The sequence below is a fragment of the Protomyctophum bolini genome (assembly GCF_963924005.1).
Source record: "Protomyctophum bolini genome assembly, chromosome: 12".
Lineage (NCBI taxonomy): Eukaryota > Metazoa > Chordata > Actinopteri > Myctophiformes > Myctophidae > Protomyctophum > Protomyctophum bolini.
In genome coordinates this window covers 32970642-32985747 of record NC_137873.1, presented here as the reverse complement: position 1 = coordinate 32985747, position 15106 = coordinate 32970642, and the positions used below count along the sequence as shown (strand labels likewise).

The 15106-nt window shown below is 43.4% G+C and overlaps 2 protein-coding genes across 2 annotated transcripts; one reads left to right on the top strand and one right to left on the bottom strand.

Annotated features, from left to right (window-relative positions):
• Positions 1–483: 483 nt before the first annotated feature.
• lrrc8da (leucine rich repeat containing 8 VRAC subunit Da) lies at positions 484–8134 on the bottom strand. The gene is made up of 2 exons (XM_080778304.1): positions 7648–8134; positions 484–4276 (listed from the first exon to the last, which is right to left on the bottom strand). Coding segments are annotated over exons 1-2 (2565 nt in total). The 5' UTR covers positions 7649–8134; the 3' UTR covers positions 484–1712.
• Positions 8135–13990: 5856 nt separating this feature from the next.
• Positions 13991–14743, top strand: LOC308326224 (dolichol-phosphate mannosyltransferase subunit 1-like; the record flags this gene model as incomplete). Its single annotated transcript, XM_080779032.1, has 1 exon — positions 13991–14743. One exon carries the CDS (start codon positions 13991–13993, stop codon positions 14741–14743), a length of 753 nt encoding a protein of 250 aa, XP_080635158.1.
• Positions 14744–15106: the final 363 nt, after the last annotated feature.

The window sequence follows — 15106 nt, the reverse complement described above, 5'->3', positions numbered from 1 at the left end:
AAGGATATTAAACAAATCATGAAAATGAATCAATGATATTGTTAATTTGCTGTGCATGAGTTTTACATCAATTCTATTTTATTTGGATGTTGGTCTATATAAGCCATGCAGTTATTGGAGGTTTATTATCACCCTTGATTGATTGAAGTGCAATACTTCTTCAAATATCTGTTCTGTGGCACAATTTATGCCTTTATCAGTCAATGCCTTTATCAGAATCTTAGCTCAAGGAGCTAAATACAGATTAAGTAATGAAGGCTAGGCGTGTAGCCTATTTCGTGACGGGTTTTCCCTTGAGACATAATACCAAGGTGACATAACAACCATGGTATCCTCATATTGGATTTCCTTGTCTTTGCATGTATGAGCAAAGCTTGATTATACATGTTCTAAGGCCAGCCCAGGTGAGACCTTGTTGATATGCAGATAGTGTTTAAAATGGTAAACACAAATGTAACTCCATAACAAAGCACAAGCAATGAATAACAATACAAGTTTGTCTCGTTTTATTGTGCCATAAAGTTATGAACTTTGCTTGTGTATTCATTCAAGTTGTAATAGCCTATCTGTGAAGAAAACTTACATTGGAAATACATTGGAAAGAATGAAGGCAGACATAGGCTATAGCTTCGTTACAGGATTTGAAATGTACTTTCAGTAAGATCAGTACAATTCATTATTCAAGACAAATCACATTTGAAAATATGATGAAGCTGGTCAGAAAACAGATGTTTCCCTTTTATCAAGTCTTTATCAATCACCAAAAAGAAAGAAAGAACATTTATCATGGTATGCGTTGGGAATATGTGCTATCAATCACAAATAAAATTCAGCAATCTTTAAACAAACATTGCATTTTCAGTGTGCAAAGACATTTCTACAGGCCATAGTCAGTATACAATCTTTGCCGTGACAGGGCAAAAGTTCAGTTCTGTTTCATGCCACATGAGAATTCTTGTCATTTAGTAGCTGGGACTAGCCTTATGTCTAGACAGCTTCCACAAACTCCCACTGTGGCCTTATCAACACCAAAATAATTTTGTTAGCTGCAGGACATTGAGGAACATGAATGTAATGTGATTTCAACAAAAGTGAATTACTACTGAAAAAGAGAACATTGTACTTTGTCCTCTTCTTAATTATGGATGGATGGAGGTCTGTGGACACACACACACTGACAATAAAAAAAGGACATTTTTGGCCTTTTGTTGCAAATGCCCTCACTGTAAAAATAGCAGCAGTTAAGGCGAAAGACTGTTCCCCATGGATACAATTATACCTGAGTGCCTAGTACAATACCATGTAATGTTAAATCTACAAATCATTTCAGCAAAAAAAAAAAGAAAAAAAAGATTATGGAATATTACACAATGTTGCTAAAAGCTTTTTAGTTTTAAACATTTTAAAATGGAACATTGTGAGATGCTAATAATTGAGTTGCTGGATGAACCAGACACACTTAACGAGGAAAGCACTCTCGCTTTATCGCACGCTCTAACGTTTTTGTAACTTTTTCAAAAGTTAAAAAAAAAAGAATCTAGTCACTATCCATATATAGTGCAACTAAGACAGTTAATTAAAATAATCAACACAATTTTCTCAGTGAGTAATAATAGTAAGAAGTCCAATATCTCATCCCATAATACAGGGATACAACAAACCATCAGGGAGCTGCCTGTCTGCCTGGGGGTCTATTGTTATTGGTATGTGTGCTATAAACCACTGGTAAAGGACACGTTGGTCTCTCTGCTGATACTGTCTTTCACCTCCACAGGCAGGGTGTCAAAGAGGTGGTCCTCTACAACCAGGCAGTTTTTGCGAAGCATACGGCAGTTGCCCAGCTGGGCAGGCAGTCGGTCCAGGCAGTTCCCCCTCAACTCCAGCTGGGTGAGCTGGACCAGTTGGCCCACGTTCTCCGGCAGCACGGTGAGTCCGTTGTTCCCGAGACAAAGAACCTTGAGCTTGGTGCACCTGAACAGATGCTTGGGCAGCACCTCCAGCTTATTGGAGTTGATGGCAAGGTGCTGAAGGTTGTGGAGGAGACCCACGTCTGGCGGGAGTACGGTGATGGAGTTGTGGCCCACATCCAGGTGTCGGAGTTTTGGCAGGGTAAACAGGGCCGGGGGCAGGGTCTCTAGCTTGTTGTGAGAGAGGTGGAGTGATTCCAGAGACTTCACCTGGCCAATGGATGCTGGAATGGTGATGATTTTGTTGTGCCATAATTTGAGGGTGGTTAGCCTCTTAAGGTGCTGGAAGCTGATGACCTCCTCTATGGTTCGAATGTTGTTGGATTTTAGGTCAAGTTCCTGTAGGTTGGTCAAGCTGAAAATAGCATGCGGTATCCTCTCCAGCTCACAGTTGTGCAGCTCCAGTTCTGCAAGATTTGTCATCTTTTTCAGACTATTTAGTACCAATAGTTTTGTTCCGTCATTGTGCACCACGAGTTTTATTAGGTGTGGAGACAGCTCAGTGATGTTCGTGGGCATTTTTGTGAGGTTACTCTTCAGGTATAATGTCTTTAAATGTCTCAAATCTCGCATGGATTCAAGGCCAATCATTTTGTTGTTTTCTGAGCTCAAGTTCCCCATTAAGTTAAGCTCCCTCAAGCTCCTCAGCAAATACACCCAAGTTGGAATCTCTGCCACATCAGTGAACTTGACATAAAGGCAGCGAAGATTGTCACGGAGGAAAGCAAAGGCCGTCTGCTCCACTTTGGCTGGACAGTGACAGAGGTGCAGTTCCAGTAGGCTGGTCATTTGAGAAACCTTTGCGGTGAACCTAACCTCGGGGATCAGCTCCAGTTTGAGCACTTCGAGGTCAGTGAGGTCAAACACGGCGTTGGGCAGCCCAGAGAGCATGAAGAGGTGCAGCTCCTGCTGGTCCTGCGTGTTTCGGCTCACCAGCTGCCTCAGTTTCTCAAAGGTCCACTCGTGATTGAGGCTGATTTCCCTCAGCTTGTTCTCGCTGACCTCCGACAAAAAGACGCCAAAGCGTTTGGAGTACAGCTGGTCATACTGGTCAACCATGTGTAAGAGGAATGCAAAGTCATTCTTGACATCCGGAATGTCACTGAAGCTGCTTTCTTCCCTGACCTTCTCGAAGGAGTACTCCTTAAGGGGCCGTCTGAACAGCCAGAAAAGAGAGTACAAGCACACCATTCCGTAGATCATTATCAGTGCCATGTAGCTGAGGAGAAGCTTTCGCAGCATGAAAGCCATGTTGTGAGTGCAGAAGAACTGTCTATAACCTGTCAGGTGTTTTATATCGGGCTCGCAGAGGTGTTTGAATTCAATGGCAGCCATGAAGGTTGAAGTGTAGGACAATATCAAGATGAATTTGACCGTTTTGACAATAGTCTGGGCTACGTAGAGCTTATAAATGAAATCACTGTCCTCCACGTGTGCACGGAATTTCCTCACCTTCTCAAATAATGCTTTGGCCTGCTCTCCATCTTTTTTGTCAAGGATGGTCATACTACTTGGAACCTCACCAATTAGCTTATCTGCTGAGAACTTAACCCCACTGTTTCCCAGCATGGGTGTAGACGAGTTGGCATTAGTGCCATCTTCTTTCCCCTCTAACGAGACCTGTTTTGGTGCAGAGGAGGTGCCAGTTAACCTCTGTTTGTTCTCCTCATTGTCCTCGCAGGCCGTCTCAGACAAGGCCTTTGTCGTCCAAGGAGACTCAAAGCATCGACCCAGAATTGAAACAAAGTGCTCAATCTTTGAGCTTGTTTTGGGGTATTTGAACCAAAAATTACTACTGACCATGAGCACAAGGGTATGGATGAGGGTGAGGTATGGAAAGTACTTGGAATACCAGGGCAAGGCAACATGGTAACACATTTGGTTGACAAAGATATACTGCTGATAGTCCAGGTTGGTGCTGATACCCGTCGGCTGAGGTTGCCCGGCATATTTCTGTGCCTTCACGCTGTGCTGGTGTGTGACATGGATCTCGTGCACGGCACTGTCTGGTAAGTCTTTAGAGGCCAGTGGCGCAGTGGGAACCACAGTTGTCCCAGTGACTCCAGACGAAGCAGCCTCTTGTGGACTCTGTGTTGTGTAAGAGCCGGACTCCGATGTGGATGACTCCTCCTCCAGACAGGGAAGGCACGCCACCTGGTCCTTGGTAATCTGCATGGTCATGGCAAAGATGGCCAGCATAAGCATGATAATCCCCAGGTAGTCCATGAAGACATCCCACCATGGCTTCAGGATGCGGTACGTGGGCTGGATGTCGTTCAGGGATGCAACCTCGGTGAGAGTAAACATCACTGCAATGCACAGGAAAAAATGAATCATTCTATGAGTTAGATGAGAAGACTTGAGAAACAGAGAAGCAAAAAATATTTAGATTAGGGAAAACATATCCACTTAAATGGTGATGCATCATTTTCTGTTTAAAGTCCAAAAGTACAGATAACACATTCCAAAGAGGTTTACTGTCCTGAGAAACATGTGTCATACATGAAAGGAAACCCCCAAAACACAACGCCCAGAGTAGTGGGGCAGATAACCACAAAACCAATTGTGCATTTTATGATTAAAGCTTGAAGGTTTGATTTCAGACTTGGAATCACTTTCTGATTGACCTCTGGTGACCTTGAGGGGTCATTGACCTCAGAATTGCATTTTTGCCACTTTTTGCACCATTATTCTCCATTATAATAATATATTATGTTTGTTAAATGGAAGTTTTGTTCTAATGAATGGAAACTTAAACCCCAATAGTCTACAGAAACGTTGATTCCTGTTAACTTTTAGGATATAAATGTTATGACATTGTTATAACATTAAAAACATCTAGGAGAGATGAGAGAGAGCATAGATGGAGAATCCAAGCTAACGGCAGGCTTTATATTCTTGGAAAGTTAGCATGCTATTATAGAAGCCATTGTTCTCCAATTAATGCAACCGTCCACAGCCCTAGACCTACTCTGAGACACAGACCGAGTAGACAAGGATGGTACCATAATAAGCATTAGTGAGTTCACTTAGAACCACAACCTCACACTCAATGGTATTTTTCACTCTTCGCCATCTCTCCTCATTCCCTTCAGCCTCCTCATCTTCTCCGTCTTCATCTTTGTGTATTAGACCTTATTAATTCCTATGGGAAATTCTGTTTTCTGCTTCAATTAGGTTATTGCTGCTCAAGTGGTTAGACCTTTGAGGTCACTAGTTGGGGATTAAGGGTCTTGCTTATGTATACCTAGACACATTGCCAGGGCCTGGAATTGAACCTGGGACCTTCAGTTTCCCAGGTAGCCTCTATTACAGGTGGCCTAATTATTAAAACAATTGTGCAAATTATGCAAACGAGGAAAGGTTGCATTATTTAGTTATGGCAAGAGATTAATTTATGTATCAACATAATAGTAGACTCTAAACTTCTAAAATAACCTTCATATGTTGACTAAAAGCAATAATAGCTCATTCCTAATTTGTACCCGTTTTACATAATTTATGCCAATTATGCTAATGCGGAATGGTTTGCATGACTCTCTTCACCAGTGAATTTCTGGATATCACAAATATGGACTTTCTAACACAAAATGATAGCCATTTCCAGTTAATTTGCTCATTAAGCAATTAATTTGCTTATTATGCTAATTACTCAAATTTCCCAACATATAACTTTTAGGAATCAATCTTTATCTCATCTGCTAGCCTATAGATGACATTTTAATCATACAAGTTTACAAATAGGAAACAACATTTCTGGGTTTAACATGGGCCCAAGTAAGACAAACTGCAGAAAGTTTCATGCTTTCATCATAAAATAAAAACCTTCCATAATATAATATTATGAGTTTACCCGCCCCACTACTAGAGGTGCAAATATGTGAGCAACAGTTCTGTGGTGGATTAAATCCCTGGCATAGTCCTACTGGTGAAATCTGGGCAGATGAATTGTATTAAGTGCAACTTCCTTTCCCTCAAAGTGTTAAGAGGGAAGGGAAGAGTCAGTGGCACTGTGGCACATACGTAAAACGGTAGTTTTTAGAGTGAGTCCTTCTAAATGTGTCCTTAAATAACTTGTGGAGCCCTGATGGCTCCAGGGCAGTGAGTTGCTCCCCTCAGCTTGTGTGCAGGGTTGCCAAATCGGCTTGTTTCCCGCCAAAGTTGGCTTGTTTTTTTTCCACACCGAGTGACAGAATCGGTCTGGTGACTCTACTATATTTGTAATAGTATAATAATGACCAAAACATTCATAATTATAGACATAGGTAGTATTTATAATGATAAATGCATAAAATATTTATTTATTAGTATTATATGGCAATATTATTGGGCTTGTTTTGGCTTGTTTTTCGAGAGAAGATTTGGCTTATTTCTCTCGCAGGAGTTGGCAACACTGCTTGTGTGGATACAGTGAACAGCAACCAAGTGTGAATGTGGAACTGTGTAGGCGCACACACAGACAGCAGGGTGTTAGTGAAGGGAAACAAAGACCTCAACCTACGCTTGGATGTTAATTTAACTCATCCTCAGTGCTTCTCAATTATTTTCTTTCCGTTATTTCCCCCCCCTAGCCCTATTTAATTATATCAAAACACTGAGCAGAGGCTCTGTGCAATCACTCTGATCCTCCTGACTTGTTTCAACATGTGGTTACTGGAATGGCTGGGAAACCTTTGATGTACCTAAAGCTAAGTCTACCAACTGTTGTGAGTCACAGGAGTTTGGCACGCATGTGCTTCATTTAGTGAAGCAAATAATGCAATCAATGTGCCCTTCTGTTGGATGTGGCACTTCCTGTATTTGCTTCTTGCATCCATTTATTTGTTTCTGTTCCCTCTTTCCCTCCCAACAACAATAAGCAAAGCAAGTAAATATAAATAAAAACTAAACTAAACTAAAAACATGCCCTCCAGTCTGTTCCGCTCAAGTTGTAGTGCCTAAAGTAAGAATTACAGGACAACCATGTCAGCATCTAGCAAACGTGGGAAATTACTTGAGCCAATTATGAATAGCTAAACCTTATGCTGCATGGATCAGCAGTGTTTAGTCTACCCAACCCGGCGTTTTACCTTTCTAAAATGTTTGGAATGGTTTTGACTGTCAACACCTGTTGTTCAGTATAAATTAATTTAAAGTCTGACGGGGGGGAAAGTCCTCCAAAGAACATAGCCAAGTCACAACTGAGCACATAGTGTACTAGCCTACTTGGCACTTAATTGAGTCTCATCTGAGGGAGAGACATTATAGTCTATACGGGTAGGGCCCGGTAGGCTACAGACAACACACACCGCTGAGCCGGTTCAACAAAGAAATAGGTGACGGTCGCAGACATGGCCATGTGGAAAACAGGCCTTAACTAGTCTATTCGGTAATGCGTTAGGTAATTTCAATTTGGAGTCACGTTACCACGAGGGAGAAAACTCTTAAATTGTCGTGTGAAAAGAAATGGAACATCTTGCGCATGAACTTATGTTGTTGTACAGGGTCAGGTGACTTACAGTAAGCTATTGTAACACGAGCAGAGCGTAGGTTAACGCTGTCCCAGCATAATAGGCTATGTCACATTGTGGCTTATCGGTGTCTTCTTGCAATATAGACAAGACAATAAAACAATTAAAAAAAGAATAAATAAAACAGTGAAATATGGCAACAAAAAAATACCAACGGAACATATACTTACTGCTTATGTGACGTTATCTCGATCCAATTATTATTTTCTGACGCTACATCCCAGTTTGGCTCCGCTCTTCGCGCGCGCCTCTCGCTACCAATTCATGGGTCCATCATCGTTTAAAACCACGAAGGGCTGATGTTCGGCAACGTCCCTCATACTTAATGGAGACACACGACATACGGACGGACCGTTTGTCCGCGAGTTCACCGAGTTGCAGGAATATGCGCAGATATTCAGCCTGGGCTACCCATGTAATTCGAAGAAAAGGGTGGTCCAACATGGAACCCGTAGTGAACGGTATTATGGACGCCTCTCATTGGACGGTGAAGTTTTGACGTGGTGGGTGCTTATCTAAACGCTGTGTCTTCAACGACGTTCCAGACAACACGACATGACGCGCTGTTTGTTATAAATGTGAACGTGAACAGTGAACTAGTCCAACTGTCTGCTTTGGTCCCCTCTTGTCGCCCTTTGTGTTCATGGCACGTTAATAAACTATAGGATAACTCAATGAACCCGATTCTGAACTGTTAATAACTTGCCTCTTAAAGGGAATACATTGCCCCCCTGTCATCAGCCATGACGCACTGTAGTCTGTCTGTGCCTATATTTAATTATAATATAATAACACCCACCCCCTCTATCTCTCTCTCTCTCTCTCTCCCTGTGTGCTTGCTATATTTCCAGCTTTGTCTGGATTTGGTTGCTGATGCACAGCGTCAGGAAGTGTCTCTTGAGTTTCAACCGGTAGGCTACAGGTTTCAACCGGTCTCGGCCAGATAATGTGAGAAGGAGAATGGGCTGGCTGCTGGTACTCACAGTTCATGCTTGCTCACTCAACCCTTGTACTGTGTGTGAGGAGGAAGTAAGAGGAGAGGGGGAAAAAAGGAAAGCAGTCATATATGAGGGTACTGTCTGCTGTGTGATGCTTTGCCAGGCAGATAAGATCAGACATGGACTTAGAGCTCATGTACAACCAACCAACTGCCTACCTATATGACTGGATTATCTCATTAAACTTTGATACAGTGCAACATTTTAATTGCATTTGGTTTATGTCATTATTAGGCCTGTGGGAGATCAAGCTAAGCAGGTTAAAAAAAAAGTAGCCTGCGGGTCTGGTTTCCACATACTGTACGGCTGGGCTGGCGAACATTTTCTCATAATTCTCAAAACAACTTTCTGTCATTCTCTTCTATTATATAGGCATTATGTTGTGGGCCTATACGGCCACTTTATTTGTCAGTCAAGCAGTACTATTGTCAGAGAGTAAAACAATGTTTTGTGTTATTATATTACACACATATTTCAGTGGAACATTCTACATGAGCCTGTAGAAAATATGTTCAAGGCTCTGATGACACTGATTGTGTAACATTCTGCCCTGGTTCCAAACCTGCAGGTGGTGTCAAAGTGACATATGGCTCGTTTGTGGTGCTTGGCTGGGGGAACGTGGTTGAGACATCATGATGATGATGGTGTGGTGGACAGAGAGGGTGAAGGTGGTTTAAGGTTAATGTCATTGGTGGTGTACCAGTCACACCGGTACATCCACATGGGGTTTCCTGGGTGGAGCCAACATTGGGCAATTACGTAGGGAATGAACCCAGATGTCCATGGCAACCACCTCAGACGTGTTTACAGTTGTTGGAATGCACAGTAAATAAACGATTCAATATAGCCTCCCAATCCCCCCTCCTGTGTTTTCTAGATAAACCACTGTGCATGATGATCAGTCACCCACACAAATAACTAGGAGTAGGTAGTAGGTATCCCTTTAATTACTCTGAAAGTGAAAGCGAAGATAATTATTACTATTCTTTAGGAATGTGTTATCCACACTGGCTGGGAATATCCTGAGTCTGCACTTATCCAAACAAACCCAAGCACATATTGTTTCCATGGCAAGAGTACCGCAGACGAAAAACAGTCTAAAACCAAATTTCATTCTGACCCCTCCACGAAAAGGCCTCGTTGTCCTGACCCCTTGTCTATCATTTATACATTATGGATAAATAGTGTGGACTGTTTTTCGTCTGTGGCATTCAATATTATGACCTGCATGTGACCAAGTCGATGATTCTCTATAATGGTAAGACTGCAGGCAGCAGTCGTCTCTTATAGCACTCAGTATGTTTGTTTGTGTCTGGATTTCCTGCAGTGAGGAGGACGGTCTAAAGTGAAGACATAAGGCAGAGTAGGAAGTTATACACAGTATATTACTCAGCATTCATTTTTCCACTTCAACCACTTGTAAGTCAGGGAGTGAAATATAACCAAACTAAGTGTTAGACGTGTGTGTGTGTGTGTGTGTGTGTGTGTGTGTGTGTGTGTGTGTGTGTGTGTGTGTGTGTGTGCGTGTGCGTGTGTCTGAGGAAGTGAAAGTGGAATCTGTGCAGCACATAGATGACACTACACTAAAGGTGCTCGTCACCACGTTTCTCACTGCCTATTTGCTGGTGTTTGTTTAGTTTGTAAATACATACATATTGTTGTTGTTGATGAGGACAGTAGAGAAGTGACCATTTTGGAAGTGGCATGTACATTTGACCACAGTCTGGAAGAGGCATTCCATACCAAGGTGCTTAAGTACCAGCGTCTTAAGGATGCTATTATACAGCTTGGCTACAGATGTTAACAGATAAATTACTTGTGTTCATATTTGGAAGCCTCGGTAATGTCCACAAATCAGTCGTGAGGGGCCTGCCCAAGCCGAGAGCTAAGGCATCAGCAAAATTCTGTTCGGTGTCTGCAATAATTGGCAGTTGCCATATATGGAGAAGGCGATGCTTTCTGTACCCGTGATCTGTATCTGAAGCACTTGTTGTAGAGGTTTCTCAAGTTTGCGCATCCACTATTGTTTGTGTTCAAGAAATTTCTTGTAAAATGTGAATACAAATAAAGATGTTAAGTGTGTGTGTGTGTGTGTGTGTGTGTGTGTGTGTGTGTGTGTGTGTGTGTGTGTGTGTGTGTGTGTGTGTGTGTGTGTGTGTGTGTGTGTGTGCGTGTGTCTGAGGAAGTGAAAGTGGAATCTGTGCACATAGATGACACTACACTAAAGGTGTTCGTCACCACGTTTCTCACTGCCTATTTGCTGGTTTGTTTAGTTTGTAAATACATACATTTCTATTGGATAAAGCCTCGGCCTGGAAGAGAGGTCATCCGGTGGTCTCCAACCTTACAGTGCTTCAACCCTCAACCACTACCCTTCTCATCCACGCTTCCAGCTATAGACAAATCCACAGAGGGACGCCCCGGGTGCAGCCATCACCGAGATGCAACCAGCACCAGCTACAGCATCAGCCACACCCGGGCCAACAGGGAAGGCATGCTGTCCTGCCGGCCAGGTGCAGCCAACCAGTGCCGACCACACCCCAGCAACCACCAAGCCCAGGGCATCCCCCTGCGGACCCGCCCATTTTCCTTTCTCTTATATGCAAGAGGCCCAACAGGAGGCTCTCTCTGCCATGATGTGTGTTCTTGGGGGATTTCAGGCACTGAGAGGTCTCTATAGGATAGGACTATGGTTTGCCTCCTATACGTCTCACCAGACTGTTCGTCTTCTCTGCGTTTGTGACACTGTCGTTGTTGTCGTTGAATCTGTCCTATAGCGAGTCTCTCTTCCTCCCCTCCTCTCGGGAAACTCCGGGGGTATTGCTCGATCTGTATAGCTTGCTTGGTGTCCTATTGCGAGTGCTGCAACAGGGGTTGCTGGCCCCTGTTACCCTGCCAGTCTTTCCTGGAGGTCAGCATTCTCTCCAGCGTCACGACCTTTCTCGGTTGCCATCCAGACTTATCTGTATGTCACATGGTTTCCCAGGGAGTTCAGTTCAGTAACTTCCTATATGCTTTATATATACTAAATAGGTCTTGCAACATGCTATAGGCCTATACACAGCTTTGATCTGTCTTTCAAGATACAGATAACAGCAATAGATATTGCCTAACCAAATACACTTCCTTAGCAATAGCGCCACTACTTTATTTTATTTTTTTGAGTGGTGCAACCACTCCAAGGAACAGCAATGCCCCTATGTCCCTATGTCTGTACCTATGTTTAGAGTACCAGTAGGGGCAAAAGTGGCGTTGTTGTGCTAGAAACAGAGAGAGAGAGAGATAGTGTTGAACTGTTTAGAGTTTTATTAGGATCCCCATTAGCTGGTGCATAACAGCAGCTAATCTTCCTGGGGTCCACACAGAACATAAAAACATGACATTCGACATGAATGACATTACAGGACATATACAGGATATATAAATAAAATAAAATAAAATTGAAATTATTATCCTAATCATGACTGCTGTGTGTGTGTGTGTGTGTGTGTGTGTGTGTGTGTGTGTGTGTGTGTGTGTGTGTGTGTGTGTGTGTGTGTGCGCGCGTGCGCCTGTTGCCTGCTAATTACAGAGAGAGGGGGGGGGGGGGGGGGGGGGGGGGGGGAGGTGTCTGCTAAATGCTAATTCCCCCACACAGTATAAATCTGTCATTTCTAGACCGTTTCGGCGGCTTGCCGGAACCGGGGCGGCACCCTGTGCGCGTTCCTGTGGGTCTGGAAGTTCCGGGGATCCACCGGGGGCCCCCACACGGAGTTGCACCACTCACTTCACACGAGTGTGATTTGTTTTCTTTTTCAACTGACCATTATACTGGCCCGTGGCCATGATAGACATGATGCATGGTAGGCCTACTGATTATTACAATGTAACACTTTTCTCAACAATATGAGACGTCATTACATTATGCACTGTTATTACATCATCAGCCGCTATGTAAGGTTCTTAATGTAACACATTATGCAAAAATCTGTTATTATGGTACGTGATAATGATAACATTATGAGCTTATTACTAAATTATGATCTTTTATTACATTTAGTTTATTATAACAGTTTATTACATTTTATGAGCCATTATTACATTATGAGTTGCTACAACCCCCCTTACCCAACTAAATCATTCTTTTTAAAACTGCAATAGATAGCTAGTATATGATGCTACATGATCTTTTGAAGAATATAATACACTACAGTTAAGAAAAAGAGATTTTTTTTCCCGGAGGGCACTTGCCTGGAATGCTTTGCATGGAATGAGTGTGTGTGTGTTTGTTCGCTACAGTGGAGTCAGCCTACTGGGCTGAGACATGGCCCCTCACAGCCCAACAGGAAAGGGGAGTCTACACAAGAATGCTACGAATGGCACTAGGTGTGTCACATGGACGGATCACATCAGAAATGTGGTCAGAGAGAGAAGAATGAGATTGGCAGGGCACTGCGTCAGGCACACGGAACTAGAGGCAAGCAAACCTATATGGGAGCCAACCCAGGGTTAACTACGTACGTAGATGCACTGCGGCGAGACATCTTAGCTATAACAACACTGTGGACAGAGCTCGAGAGCCCGAGTGTGGAGGTCAACGAATCAGGAGTCCTGACTTGGTGTTGGCTAGACCGCACTCTCGCATCGCATAGAGTGAAAGAGATTTTAGGGTTACGGACAAGGCAGGCGGCTAAACCTCCAATATAACCATAAAGTCTCCTTTTCCACGCAGTGAAGCTATATTATACAGCATTGTTTTCCCCCCCCCCCTTTTTTGTATTTCATTGATATAACTTGAAATGTTGTAGTCGGTTCACAGGGGCAACAGTTCCAGCAGAAAGCTCCCAACTATCCAGACTCTGGATAGTTGCCTCTGGAGAGGCATTCCAAGGCCAGTGTGAAGATATAATCCTCCCCCATCTGGTGCTTGGTCTGCCCTCGTGCCTCTTCCCAGTGGAGCATTCCCAGAGGAGGCTCAGTCAGGAGGCATACTAGATAGCCAAACCACCAGCTGTCTCCTTTCTGTGTGAGGAAGCAGCAGCTTTCGGTCATGACCCACACTTTATGACGAAGTAGCGAGTACAATACTCTGGCTCTTCTGCTCCAAAATTCTCCAGCTGATCTCCCGATCCGTCCTCCCCTCACTCGTGAACAGGACCCAGAGTTAATCCAGAGATAATGTGTACCAATTTGTTTGAGTCATTATATCTTCTCTACTACCAGTAAGACGCAGAGGGCGAGAAGCCAAATGGGTGAGGTTGCGGTTAATTATTATTATTAATAAGGCCAGGCAGGGCCTCGTATTTTTTGTACTACAGTTTTTTAGTTCGTCATCCAATCCAATCCATTCAAGTCATGAGGTGTGACAGACAGACGGAAGGGCGGACGGACTGACAGGTTTTGCAAGGTTTTCATAGTAATCAGAAATCTTTGTCTTGTCCGTACGGGTCCCTTCATGACCAAATATGGTGCATCAAGATGATGTCATAGACTGTCCTCCAAGTACCTCAAGACTTGCGGTGTGCGAATCATTGCAATGGAAAGGCCAAGTGTTGCGAAACGAAGCCAAAAGGATGACGATAAATATTCAGTGTTGTTACCCACGTATAATGAACGTGAGAATCTGCCTTTGATCACATGGCTTTTGGTGAAATACTTTGGTGAAGGTGGATATGACTATGAGATTATCGTAATTGATGATGGCAGTCCAGATGGGACCTTGGAGATAGCAGAACAACTGCAACAGATCTATGGGAAGGACAAAATTATTCTTCGACCAAGAGCATCAAAACTAGGCCTTGGCACTGCCTACATTCACGGCATGAAGCATGCCACAGGGAACTTCGTCATCATCATGGACGCTGACCTGTCTCATCATCCTAAGTTTATCCCAGAATTAATTGAGAAGCAGAAGGAAGGCAACTATGACCTGGTCTCTGGGACACGGTACAAAGGCAATGGAGGTGTGTATGGCTGGGACCTGCGCAGAAAAATCATCAGTCGAGGAGCCAACTTTGTGACTCAAGTGCTTCTGAGACCTGGTGCTTCAGACGTCACTGGCAGCTTCAGGCTGTACAAGAACAAGGTGCTGGAGCGCCTGGTTGAGCAGTGTGTCTCCAAAGGCTATGTCTTCCACATGGAGATGATTGTCCGAGCGAGACAGCTCAACTACACCATCGCAGAGGTACCGATTTCCTTCGTGGATCGAGTTTATGGAGAGTCCAAGCTGGGAGGGAATGAGATCATATCATTTCTGAAAGGGCTGCTCACGCTCTTTGCAACGACATGATCAGTGCTACCTTAGAATAGAACCAACCCCAAAGTCATACTTTCACTTATGTAAGTAAGTACTGTCCTGCTGCGTGTTTCAGCAGAAGCTACAGGTGAAAACAGTCACATTATTTATAGGTCCAAACTTTACGTCACTCACAGCTGCACAATGAATGGAACTTTGATGATGATGTCACAATTTATTTTTCTTCATGGCGTTAGACCCACAGCTCTGTTGATGTTCATGTTTGTTTTTAGTAGGAAAGAATAAGAGTAAAATTTGTTTGTGTCTGGTTTCTCAGGCATTGTAGCAGCAATAATAGTAAATATAGCTATAAGATGCCCAAAAAGAAAAAAGATATACGCAATAAACACAATGAGC